Here is a 13,438-nt window from a genome sequence, read left to right as displayed (position 1 = left end):
GTCAAGAGGGTTGAGGTCAGGAGAGCGTGGAGGCCATGGAATTGGTCCGCCTCTACCAATCCATCGGTCACCGAAGCTGTTGTTGAGAAGCGTACGAACACTTCGACTGAAATGTGCAGGAGCTCCATCGTGCATGAACCACATGTTGTGTCGTACTTGTAAAGACACTTGTTCTAGCAGCACAGGTAGAGTATCCCGTATGAAATCATGATAACGTGCTCCATTGAGCGTAGGTGGACGAAACTAAAATGAGCTCTAACATGGAAATTAAGCGTTTCCGGACACATGTTCACATAACATCTTTTCTTTATTTGTGTGTGAGGAATGTTTCCTGAAAGTTTGGCCGTACCTTTTTGTAACACCCTTTATAATGAAATGATAATTAAATTAAGACCCTACGGTGTCGACAGGCGTTGATACACATCAACGGGGACAGTTAAAAATGTGTGCGTACATGGTAGACGCTCCATCCAACTGAGCAACTGAGGGCACAGAGAATAGTGCGACTGCAGGGACTTATCCCTTGCACGCTCCCCGTGAGACCCACATTCCCAACTTAATGCCCAAACACTACATTCGTAGTGCCCCTGCCCATTACACTCATTACTCGCGGTAGACAATCTTACCGAATCCCGTAAGAGTTCGGGCATTACGTGTGCATCCGAACAGAAGAAGAAGAAGAAGGAGGTCAGTGGCCGGTTAGTCTTAACTATTTGAAGATGGTATCTGTTTTTTCTGGCATGTCCGAAAGAACAGATACCATCTTCATATTAGAATTTAACATCCCGTCGACATCGAGGTCATCAGAGACGGAGCACAAGCCCCGATTAGGGAAGGATGGAGAAGGAAAGCGGCCATGCCCTTTCGAAGGAATCATCCCGGCATTTGCCTTAAACGATTAAGGGGAAATCATGGGAAACCTAAGTCAGGATGACTGTACGCGGGGTTGAACCGTTGTCTTCCCGAATTCGAGTCCAGTGTGCTAACCATTGCGCTACCCACACGTGAGCGGAGTAGGTTTCTGAATAGTCTGCACTCCTCTGAGAATTGTAAAGGTTTGATATACATCTTTTGTGAAGAAAAAACACTCCTACCTTAAAATAAGAAATGTAACACAGTAATGTCCAACGGCCTTGCCGCAGTAGTAACAACGGTTGAAGTCAGATCACCGACGTTAAGCGCTGTCGGGCTGGGCCAGCGCTTGGATGGGTGACCTTCCGGTCTGCCGAGCGCTGTTGGCAAGCGGGGTGCACTCAGCCCTTGAGAGGCAAACTGAGGAGCTACTTTGTTGAGCAGTAGCTGCTCCTGTCTCGTAAACTGACGTACGGCTAGGAGAGCGGTGTGCTGACCACATGCTCTTCCAATATGCATCCAGTGACGCCTGTGGGCTGAGGATGACACGGTGGCCTTTCCGTACCGTTGGGCCTCCCAGGGCCTGTTCGGATAGAGTTTAACACAGTAATGCTTAACATAATAATGAAGGTACTAAAAGCAGCTTTTGATTAAGGTTTCATCCTTTCTTTTTCCCGCTTCTTTCTAAAGCGTCTGTCTTTTTGAGCTCTTTCACGAAACTTGATCTCAAATTTTGTAGTTAAATTCAAATGGTTCAAATGGCTCTGAGCACAATGGGACTTAACATATGAGGTCATCAGTCCCCTAGAACTACTTAAAGCTACCTTACCTAAGGACATCACACTCATCCATGCCCCAGGCAGGATTCGAACCTGCGACCATAGCGGTCGCGTGGTTTCCGACTGAAGCGCCTAGAACCGCTCGGCCATAATGGCTGGCTGTAGTTAAGTTTTATTACACTTTGGTCCACAGTTTTATATCGTCTAGAAATGTTTCTACAGTTTCTTCGTACACAATTCTTTTTATATTCTTCTTCATATAAAGTTCCTGGGTGATTTTCTGCAAACAAGGTCTTTTGCAATACAATTTAGTAAGTTTGCGATGTGGTCAGTGGTCTACTCTGTGCTGGCGTAAGCGGTCGCCAGGACACCAGTCAGCAAAGATGCAGCAAGAAGATCGATAGTAGACGTTGGACTGTTGCCACAATCAGGAGAGAGGCCAAAGACAAACTCGCAAGCAACACGCCGCCGACGCTCTCTCGACAGCAAGTACCGGGTGATCAAAAAGTCAGTATAAATTTGAGAACTGAATAAATCACGGAATAATGTAGATAGAGAGGTACAAATTGACATACATGCTTGGAATCACATGGGGTTTTATTAGAACCAAAAAAATACAAAAGTTCAAAAAATTTCTGACAGATGGCCCTTCATCTGATCAGAATAGCAATAATTAGCATAACAAAGTAAGACAAAGCAAAGATGATGTTCTTTACAGGAAATGCTCAATATGTCCACAATCATTCCTCAACAAAAGCTGTAGTCGAGGAATAATGTTGTGAAGAGCACTGTAAAGCATGTCCAGAGTTATGGTGAGGCATTGGCGTCAGATGTGGTCTTTCAGTATCCCTAGAGATGTTGGTCGATCACGATAAACTTGCGACTTCAGGTAACCCAAAGCCAATAATAGCACGGACTGAAGTCTGGGGATCTGGGATGCCAAGCATGACGAAAGTGGCGGCAGAGCACACGATCATCACCAAACGACGCGCACAAGAGATCTTTCACGCGTCTAGCAATATGGGGTGCAGCGCCATCCTGCATAAACGTCGTACGTTCCAGCAGGTGTTTATCAGCCAGGCTGGGGATCATGCGATTCTGTAACATTTCGGCGTACCTCTCACCCGTCACGGTAGCAGTTACAAAATCAGAATCACGCATTTCCTCGAAGAAAAAGTGCCCAATAAAGGTAGATGTGGTAAGTCCAACCCATACCGTGCCTTTATCGTCGTGAAATGGAGTTTCCAAGACAGTTCTAAGTAGCCCAAATTCTGCAGTTGTGGGCGTTGACAGACCCTCGGAGCGTGAAATGGGCTTCGTCGGTCCACAACACGTTACTCAACCAATCGTCATCTTCCGCCATCTTTTGAAACTCCCACACCGCAAATGCCCCCCGCTTCACTAAATCCCCAGGTAACAGTTCATGATGCCGATGGATTTTGTACGGATAGCATCGGAGGGTACGCCTCAGTGCAAACCAAACAGTAGTGTATGGAATGCCGGTGCGACGTGCGACTGCAGGAGTGCTGACTTCCCCGTGCATAGACGAACCCGCTACAGTCTCCACTTCTTCCTGAACTGTCTCAGCAACATTAATCCTTGTGCTCTGTCGGCCACTACGGGGTCGATCGTCTAAACAACCCGAACTTCGAAATCATTCTCGCCACAGCTGCATTTGTCAACGCACTTTTACCCGTTCGAATTCCCTTCCTATGGCGATAGGATCGTAACGCTGAACTAGCACATTCCCCATTCTGATAATACAGCTTCACTAAAACGTCTTTTCAGGTAAATTCAACATGCTGCGATTGCTGGCGCATCTGATTCTCTCTCTCTCTCTCTCTCTCTATTTCTTTATTGTGATTTTGATCATCTTATACAAAGGTGGGCTGGCAGCAGCATAGTACGCCGCTCTTCAGCCCTCAGTTTTACAATAAGCATTACATATAGGTGGCACAGAGAATACAATCAAAACGGCGGGCAAAATATGTAGACACTAAAAAAACAAAAAACATGGAGCTGTTCACGCTGGACGAGAAATATCACTAACACTAGTTGACACATAACATAGATGACGGCGACGGCACATGTGAACAGTGGTGGCGTGACGGCGAAAGAACACTACACACAATCGAAGGCACACACACGAGACACTGATGGCGACGATCTCCGGCGCGGGAATGTTCACTGAGCGTGTGCGAGTCCGGGGACCTGCCAAGAGAGGAGGAGGAGGAAGGGGAGCGGGAGAGGGAGAGGGGAGAGCAGAGATGCCATAGGCAGGTGAGATAGGGGGAGGGAGGAAGGGGGTGGGGAAGCCCGGGGGAAGAGGGGCGGAGGAAGGGGGACGGGGGAAAAGGAAAGAGAAGGGAGGGAGGGTGCCTAGAGGACTAGAGGAAAGGACACAGGAATTGGGGGGGGGGAGGATCAAAGTTGATAGGAGGGGTAGATGGAGGGGAGGAGGATATCATCAGGGAGGGGGACCTGGCGGAAGCCACCTTTTGACAGGGTACGGAGAGTGTAGAGATGGAGACCGGGTGGGACGTGCGAATACAGGCGCGGCAGCAGGTGGGGGTGGGAGACGATGGGCGAGACAAGCGGGTGAAGAGGATCGAGTTTGCGGGAGGTGTACAGGATGCGTATCCTCTCAAGGAAAAAGAGGAGGTGGGGGAATGGAATGAGATCGTACAGGATCCGCGTGGGGGAGGGGAGACGGATGCGATAGGCGAGGTGAAGAGCATGGTGTTCGAGGATTTGAAGGAATTTGTAAAAGTTAGGGGGGCCTGAGATCCAGGCTGGATGGGCGTAACAAAAGATTGGGCGGATGAGGGATTTATAGGTGTAGAGGATGGTGGAGGGTTCCAGACCCCAGGTACAGCCAGAAAGGAGCTTGAGGAGACGGAGTCAGGAGCGTGACTCGGCTTGGATTGTCCGAAGATGGGGGTCCAGGAGAGGCGACGGTCGAGGGTGACGCCAAGGTACTTGAGGGTGGGGGTGAGGGTGATAGGACGGCCATAGACGGTGAGATAGAAATCAAGGAGGCGGAAGGAAGGGGTGGTTTTGCCTACAATGATCGCCTGAGTTTTGGAGGGAAGGACCTTGAGCAACCACTGGTTGCACCAAGCGGTGAAAGGGTCAAGATGGGCTTGGAGAAGGTGTTGGGAGCGCTGCAGGGTGAGGGCAAGGGCAAGGAAGGCGGTGCCATCGGCAAACTGGAGAAGGTGAACGGGGGGAGGCGGCGGCGGCATGTCCGCCGTATAGGGTGCACCCATCTGCAGGTGGTCACTCATGTCGGCACCAATGATGTGTGCCGCTATGGATCGGAGGAAATGCTCTCTGGATTCCAGCGGCTATCTGATTTGGTGAAGACTGCCAGTCTCGCTAGCGGGATGAAAACAGAGCTCACCATCTGCAGCATCGTCGACAGGACTGACTGCGGACCTATGGTACAGAGCCGAGTGGATGGTCTGAATCAGAGGCTGAGGCGGTTCTGCGACAGTGTGGGCTGCAGATTCCTCAACTTGCGCCAAAGGGTGGTGGGGTTTCGGGTTCCTCTGGATTGGTCAGGCGTCCACTACACGCAGTAAGCGGCTACACTGGTAGCAGGGGTTGTGTGGCGTGGACTGGGCGGTTTTTTAAGTTAGGTGGCCTCGTGCAAGTACAGATAGGGCAACAGCCTCAAAGGGTGTGGGGAAAAGTCAGGACATGCGGGGACCAAGCAGCAATCGGTATTGTAATTGTTAACTGTCGAAGCTGCATTGGTAAAGTACCGGAACTTCAAGCGCTGATAGAAAGCACCGAAGCTGAAATGGTTATAGGTACAGAAAGCTGGCTGAAGTCAGAGATAAATTCAGCCGAAATTTTTACAAAGGCATAGACGGTGTTTAGAAAGGATAGATTGCATGCAACCGGTGGTGGCGTGTTTGTCGCTGTTACTAGTAGTTTATCCTGTAGTGAAGTTGAAGTGGATAGTTCCTGTGAAATATTATGGGTGGAGGTTACACTCAACAACCAAGCTAGGTTAATAATTGGCTCCTTTTACCGACCTCCTGACTCAGCAGCATTAGTGGCAGAAAAACTGAGAGAAAATTTGGAATACATTGCACATACATTTTCTCAGCATATTATAGTCTTAGGTGGAGATTTCAATTTACCAAATATAGATTGGGACACTCAGATGTTTAGGACGGGTGGTAGGGACAGGGCATCGAGTGACATTATACTGAGTGCACTATCCGAAAATTACCTCGAGCAATTAAACAGAGAATCGACTCGTGGAGATAACATCTTGGACCTACTGATAAAAAAGAGACCCGAAGTTTTCGACTCTGTAAGTGCAGAACAGGGAATCAGTGATCATAAGAACGTTGCAGCATCCCTGAATATGGAAGTTAATAGGAATATAAAAAAGGGAGGAAGGTTTATCTGTTTAGCAAGAGTAATAGAAGGCAGATTTCAGACTACCTAACAGATCAAAACGAAAATTTATGTTCCGAAACTGACAATATGAGTGTTTATGGAAAAAGTTTAAGGCAATTGTAAAATGCGTTTTAGACAGGTACGTGCCTAGTAAAACTGTGAGGGACGGGAAAAACCCACCGTGGTTCAACAACAAAGTTAGGAAACTACTGCGAAAGCAAAGAGAGCTTCACTGCAAGCTTAAACGCAGCCAAAACCTCTCAGACAAACAGAAGCTAAACGATGTCAAAGTTAGCGTAAGGAGGGCTATGCGTGAAGCGTTCAGTGAATTCGAAAGTAAAATTCTATGTACCGACTTGACAGAAAATCCTAGGAAGTTCTGGTCTTACGTTAAATCAGTAAGTGGCTCGAAACAGCATATCCAAACACTCCGGGATGACGATGGCATTGAAACAGAGGATGACACGCGTAAAGCTAAAATACCAAACACCTTTTTCCAAAGCTGTTTCACAGAGGAAGACCGCACTGCAGTTCCTTCTCTAAATCCTCGCACGAACGAAAAAATGGCTTACATCGAAATAAGTGAACAAGGAATAGAAAAGCAACTGGTATCACTGAACAGAGGAAAGTCCACTGGACCTGACGGGATACCAAAAATGGTTCAAATGGCTCTGAGCACTATGGGACTCAACTGCTGTGGTCATCAGTCCCCTAGAACTTAGAACTACTTAAACCTAACTAACCTAAGGACATCACACACATCCATGCCCGAGGCAGGATTCGAACCTGCGACCGTAGCGGTCCGACGGTTCCGGACTGCGCGCCTAGAACCGCGAGACCACCGCGGCCGGCTGACGGGATACCAGTTCGTTTCTACACAGAGTACGCGAAAGAACCTGCCCCCCTTCTAACAGCCGTGTACCGCAAGCCTCTAGACGAACTGAAGGTTCCAAATGATTGGCAAAGAGCACCGGTAGTCCCAGTCTTCAAGAAGGGTCGTCGAACAGATGCGCAAAACTATAGACCTATATCTCTGACGTCGATCTGTTGTAGAATTTTAGAATTTTTTTTGCTCGAGTGTCATGTCGTTTTTGGAAACCCGGAATCAATTCTGCAGGAATCAGCATGGATTCTGGAAACAGCGATCGAGTGACACCCAACTCGCTTTATTTGTTCATGAGACCCAGAAAATATTAGATATAGGCTCCCAGGTAGATGCTATTTTAGTTGACTTCCGGAAGACGTTTGATACAGTTTCGCACTGTCGCCTGATAAACAAAGTAAGAGCCTACGGAATGTCAGACCAGCTGTGTGGGTGGATTGAAGAGTTTTTAGCAAACAGAACACAGCATGTTGTTATCAATGGAAAGACGTCTACAGACGTTAAGGTAACCTCTGGCGTGCCACAGGGGAGTGTTATGGGACCATTGCTTTTCACAATATATATAAATGACCTAGTAGATAGTGTCGGAAGTTCCATGCGGCTTTTCGCGGATGATGCTGTAGTATACAGAGAAGTTGCAGCATTAGAAAATTGTAGCGAAATGCAGGAAGATCTGCAGAGGATAGGCACTTGGTGCGGCGAGTGGCAATTGACCCTTAACATAGACAAATGTAATGTATTATGAATACATAGAAAGAAGGATCATTTATTGTATGATTATATGATAGCGGAAAAAACACTGGTAGCAGTTACTTCTGTAAAATATCTGGGAGTATGCGTGCTGAATGATTTGAAGTGGAATGATCATATAAAATTAATTGTTTGTAAGGCGGGTACCAGGTTGAGATTCATTGGGAGAGTCCTTAGAAGATGTAGTTCATCAACGAAGGAGGTGGCCTACAAAACACTCGTTCGACCTATACTTGAGTATTGCTCATCAGTGTGGGATCCATGCCAGATCGGGTTGACGGAGGAGATAGAGAAGATCCAAAGAAGAGCGGCGAGTTTCGTCACAGGGTTATTTGGTAACCATGATAGCGTTACTGAGATGTTTAACAAACTCAAGTAGCTGACTCTGCAAGAGAGGCGCTCTGCATCACGGTGTAGCTTGCTCGTCAGGTTTCGAGAGGGTGCGTTTCTGGATGAGTTATCGAATATATTGCTTCCCCTACTTATACCTCCCGAGGAGCTCACGAATGTAAAATCAGAGATTCGAGCGCGCACGGAGGCTTTCAGACAGTCGTTCTTCCCACGAACCATACGCGACTGGAACAGAAAAGGGAGGTAATGACAGTGGCACGTAAAGTGCCCTCCGCCACACACCGTTGGGTGGCTTGCGGAGAATAAATGTAGATATAGATGTAGATCTGAACCCAGTCGAACGTCGAACACATCTGGGTTCAAAAATGGCTCTGAGCACTATGGGACTTATCTTCTGAGGTCATCAGTCCCCTAGAACTTAGAACTACTTAAACTTATCTAACCCAAGGACATCACACACATCCATGCCCGAGGCAGGATTCGAACCTGTGACTGTAGCGGTCGCGCGGTTCCAGACTGTAGCGCCTTGAACCGCTCGGCCACCCCGGCCGGCGAACACATCTGGGATGTGATTGAACGTGGCGTCAGAGTTCATCGCCCTCCTACCTGAATTTTACGGTAATTACGTGATTGGTGTGTACAGGTATGATTCCAGCTCCCTTAAGCGACCTACCAAGGCCTCATTGCCTCCACGCCACACACCACGTCACCATTGTTATCCGTGCCAAAGGTGTACATACTGGCTATTAGGTAGGTGGTCATAATGTTCCCGCTGATCAATTATATTTTTATTTGTTTGTTCTCATGGTTTCCCAACGATTACATTTATTAAAGATCTTCAGATGGAAAATATAAATGGGGGAACTTTCAGTTGGCATCTGCCGTATCATTTTCACTGGGAGATTGTTCACCTCCATTAGTGTGAGATTGTCAGGGAACACTACACTAACGTGCTGACAACAGTTCGTGCACGCATCAAGCGTCCTGATTAATACCAGTTCGATCTGCTTATCATGGTATATTAAGGTGCAGATGCCCCGTGCAAGGTCAATTTTCGCCTTCATTTCCGGCGAGCATCGAAACCCAGGACACAGGGTACGGCGAGATTTCTAACCACCAGAAGTGATCTTGTTAATCCTTCTTTTTCCAGTGATGTCCATTATAATTTGCGGGCTGTTATGCCGTGGTCGGTTGATGAATTCTGTGTCGATTCCCAACGTTTCGTCTCCGACTGCGGTAGACATCTTCAAGGGGACCCGTAGCTCGATGGAAGGTCCAACGCCGACCACGGCATAACAGCCCGGATAATTATAATGGACATGATATTTCCGGCCGTGAAAGTCTATGTTTTAGTATTCTTTTTCCAGTCTTAGCTCTACCTGCATTTGGTTTTTTTATTATCTGCCCCATCCCTCCTAGGGCTTCTACAGCTCTACAGTTTTCCACTGGTAAAATCAGCAGCTTTCTGTTCTTGCCCACACAACGAAATATCTGTTCATGTATCACGGATGTGCTGGCAGCGGTGTCCAGAATCACTGTCATTAAAATATGGTTAATTTCAGCCTGAAAGGCAGCCTGAATTAATTCCGTAATATCCGTACTTCGCTATCGTGATTCAGGTATTAGTTCGCCTTTAAATACTGGCCATCATTGTATCTCAGCATACACACGTTTACATTCAGCACCCCCCCCCCCCCCCTCACACACACACACACACACACACACACACACACACACACACACACACACACAGTCTTCCACTGGCGACCGACTGGAAGGGGTCTACAGTGGTCGGCCGCTGTTAGACGGCCTGTCTCCCGCTACTGGTGTCTCATCTGTGACGTCCACAAACCTCACGCTCACATTTTGAGCGCAAGACTGACTCTGTGGTACATACATTTGCGCATCGGGGTTAGGTGAATGCGGTGGTGACGGTGGCATGGGTATAACGTTTATGTGTTCGATCGGTACATTATTATTTGACATTTGACTTTCTGCCTGCCAGTTTGCCGGCCCTGGGCGTTGCCAGTGTCGTTGGCAGTGGGCATGATTTTCTGTGAGAAGTTGGGGCTACCCTCTTCTTCACCTCTCCTTTTGCGGTTGTATCGCTCATTGCCGTTTTTACTCTGTAAGTAAGTAGATCGTGAATATTGGTTTCCTTCCGCATGGTTGGGATGCCAATTACTGTTACTCGGTTGGTTGGTTATGCCCCGCCTGCCTTTATTGTACGCTTCATCATTTGAAAAGTAATTATTCTTTACAAGCCCATTATTTCTGCGGCTGCTGCTATTCGACTGTCGTGATTTATTGTTGTTTTGACTGCTGTCCACATTGCCATATTCATTTTGACGAGCATCTTCTAGGATTAAATGCAAAGAATCTAGTGTTGACATAAATTGCTCTAAGTCCGTGCCTGGGACATGCACGAGTTTTTCTCGAATGGCAATGGGTAGATTTTCTTTAAGAACTCTCAGTACATCTCTTGTCAACATCGGTTCATCCCAATAGCGCGTCTTATTGAGATATTTCTCAAAACATTTTCTTAAATTCCCCTGGTGGGGGTTGAACAGTTCGGTGTTGTAGACCCATTTTCTTAAACGTTTTTGTACAGATCGGTCGTGCGGTAGAATTCTCGCTTCCCGCACCCGGGTTCCCGGGTTCGATTCCCGGCGGGGTCAGGGATTTCCTCTGCCTCGTGATGACTGGGTGTTGTGTGATGTCCTTAGGTTAGTTAGGTTTAAGTAGTTCTAAGTTCTAGGGGACTGATGACCATAGATGTTAAGTCCCACAGTGCACAGAACCATTTGAAGCATTTTTTCTTGTACAGATCGGGACCAGAAGCTTGCAAGAAATTTGTTTTCATAATCAGAAAACGGTTCGCACTGTTCGGCCGTTTCTAGTGCCCACAGCGCTGCATCTCCTGTTATAAAGAATGTAACAAACTGAATCTTTTGCCTCTGTTCATGAGAGAGGCAACAAGTTTTAAAAACTTTTATGTAGATCACAGAATGCACAACCTTTTTATCATTAAGGTATATTATAAACTGTCTATGTTTTATCAACGATTCCTCATGTTTTAGTTGGGCAATGGTTGTTAATACGCCTGAATCCGCGGCACCAATAATGCCCGTGAAAGTCGGTGCAGTCTGGCTTGGCTGACTCTCGCAGACAAATTTATCGTCACAGGGTATATTTACTGGAAAGTTGCCGTATTGCTCTTTACTCTCCAGAGTATCTCGGTTCATGTGTTGTAGGGCAACACGTGATGTGATGGGTGGATCGATTTGTAACCGACCCACCGCCTCAGAGATACGCTCGTCTAAGTTTGGGTCCGGCTGATAACCTTTACTTGACCTTCAAGCACAGCATGGGCATTGCCTAGCCTATTTGCCCTACTGTCAAGTTTACTGATTTTTTCTGGAATATCTTTGTTTTGCTCTACAAGTTCCGAAACTTATTGTTTTATCACATCCATCTCTTGTGATAGATGTGAGATGATAGCCTTCTCCTTCTAAAAGGGCGTTTAATTTCTGAACAAGAAGGGTATTACGCTCTTTCTCTCTTTTCTCCCTAGCCAGGGCTTCAACCCTATCTCCTTCTTCAAGAGCTTCGGCTTGTACCTTTTCCCTTTCCTCACGTTCCTTACGTTCTGATTGTAACACGTCTCTTACCTGATGCCAAAGTGCTTGTTCGCGTTGTATGGGTTCTTATCTGTGTTTTTCCTCGAGTTGTCTGTCCTGGGTAACTAATTTTGCTAACAACATCGCAAGAAAATCAGGACTAGTAACTGCTGCTGCTGATGCACCATCAGTTGATGCTGTGACATCACTCTTCGATTTGGTGCTAATGCCATGAACATGTGTGCTCAGTTGGCTTGATCAGTATTTTCAGTAAAATCGTAAGATGTTGGTCCCATTTCTGGCTCCTTTTGAGGAATTTGTGATCGGGTATTCTCCAATGAGTCAGTTATTTGGAACTCGTAGACATTATCGTCCATTTCCGTCTCAGATATAGCCTCACTTTCGGTACATTTCTCACTATGTGGCTACCCATGCTTATTTAATGACAATATACAGAAGACACACACGAAAAACAAGAAATATAACACATACCTTAAGTGAAATTGGGTCACAATATACTAAAAAAAACACGAAAAATTAGAAATTTCTACTTGAATTCACTTTCTCTTATTTATGTAAGCCTACCGTTAACTAAAATTCTTTCAAATTGACTCATAACTTGACTCTGTACATGAACTGAGCTGGTACACCTATACAGAGCTTTCTGCAGCTGCATTGCAAGTTTTACTTATACTTAATTATTAATTATCAAAAATACTGCAAAATTATCATGTGATCTATGCTCTGAAATTACCTTTGCGCACACTTTTCTTTAAATTCCTTTACGCTAAATCTGGCAAGCAAATTCGTATGAAATATGCACTGCACTAAACTGTTTCAGACACTCAGATTGAACACTATCATTCACAGCTTTTAGTAAATGAATCGCTTTGACTTCACTGCAAAAATATGCATACGTAAATTCACTAAAATATGTAGACTGTTTAAAATTTTTCACTGTGCAGAGTGCCTGGTCCCCTGCTCGTTTCTGTCTTGTCGTCACCTAGCCAGCAGCACTTGTATCTGCACACTTACCTTTTGTAGTTTTTTTATGGTTCTGGTTATTTGAATTTCTCTCAAAGCTGCATCCCAAGGATCAGTTACTGCACCCACTTCTGACACATGGATAGGCTGCTTGTAGGATTATGATGAGGGTGGTACATGAAACAGTTTATTTTTACATTATTAAAATATGTACCACGTGGAATTTCTACATACACAAAACATACATTTTCATTTAAGCTTTAATTTGAGATTCTGAGTTTAACCAAAAACTCACTACAACTATATATCTGTTTGCACATCTGTTCGGGTATATTTATGTAAGTGGTTCGAACTGCACGCTTTGGGCTGCAATGGTCGTGGTGCTTTATGTACCTCCACAACCGCTTTGTGCCCCACGCTTTGGGCGCCATTGCGGTGGTGCTTTATGTACTGGTTTTTATGTATTATGAAAAGCTGAAGTTAATGTTGCTGTGCGTGCTTCACAACTGGACAATTACTTAAGTCAGTGACTCAGTTGTGGTGCTTCTCGCAGTTAATCTGCCCGACACGGTGTTTTTATGTTAAAAGACGCCACCACAAACATATTACAATGTACCAGTTAAAATAATGCCTCCAATGAAATACAAAATAACAAATCAAAAGAAAAAGTGAAAAGCCAGCGGCCGACGCCTTTCTGTTATTTTAGGTTTACGAGCCGCTAACTCTGTATCAGAATGAAAATCTTTATAATGCGTATGGCTTAAGCATACGACTTCTTTTTATCTCAGGGCTTTAAACTTGTG

The 13,438-nt window shown here is 45.9% G+C and overlaps 1 protein-coding gene across 1 annotated transcript in view; it reads left to right on the top strand.

The window, feature by feature from the left end:
* LOC126297910 (cell surface glycoprotein 1-like) overlaps nt 1–12,658 on the top strand; it is a 33,561-nt gene extending 20,903 nt beyond the window's left edge. The window contains exon 5 of the mRNA XM_049989218.1: nt 12,617–12,658. Coding sequence (XP_049845175.1) covers nt 12,617–12,658 — 42 coding nt within the window. The remainder of the gene's footprint in view (nt 1–12,616) is intronic.
* Nucleotides 12,659–13,438: the final 780 nt, after the last annotated feature.

Source organism: Schistocerca gregaria, chromosome X (assembly GCF_023897955.1).
Source record: "Schistocerca gregaria isolate iqSchGreg1 chromosome X, iqSchGreg1.2, whole genome shotgun sequence".
NCBI lineage: Eukaryota > Metazoa > Arthropoda > Insecta > Orthoptera > Acrididae > Schistocerca > Schistocerca gregaria.
The sequence above is the reverse complement of the archived record's forward strand: the minus strand, read 5'-3'. Positions and strand labels throughout refer to the sequence as shown.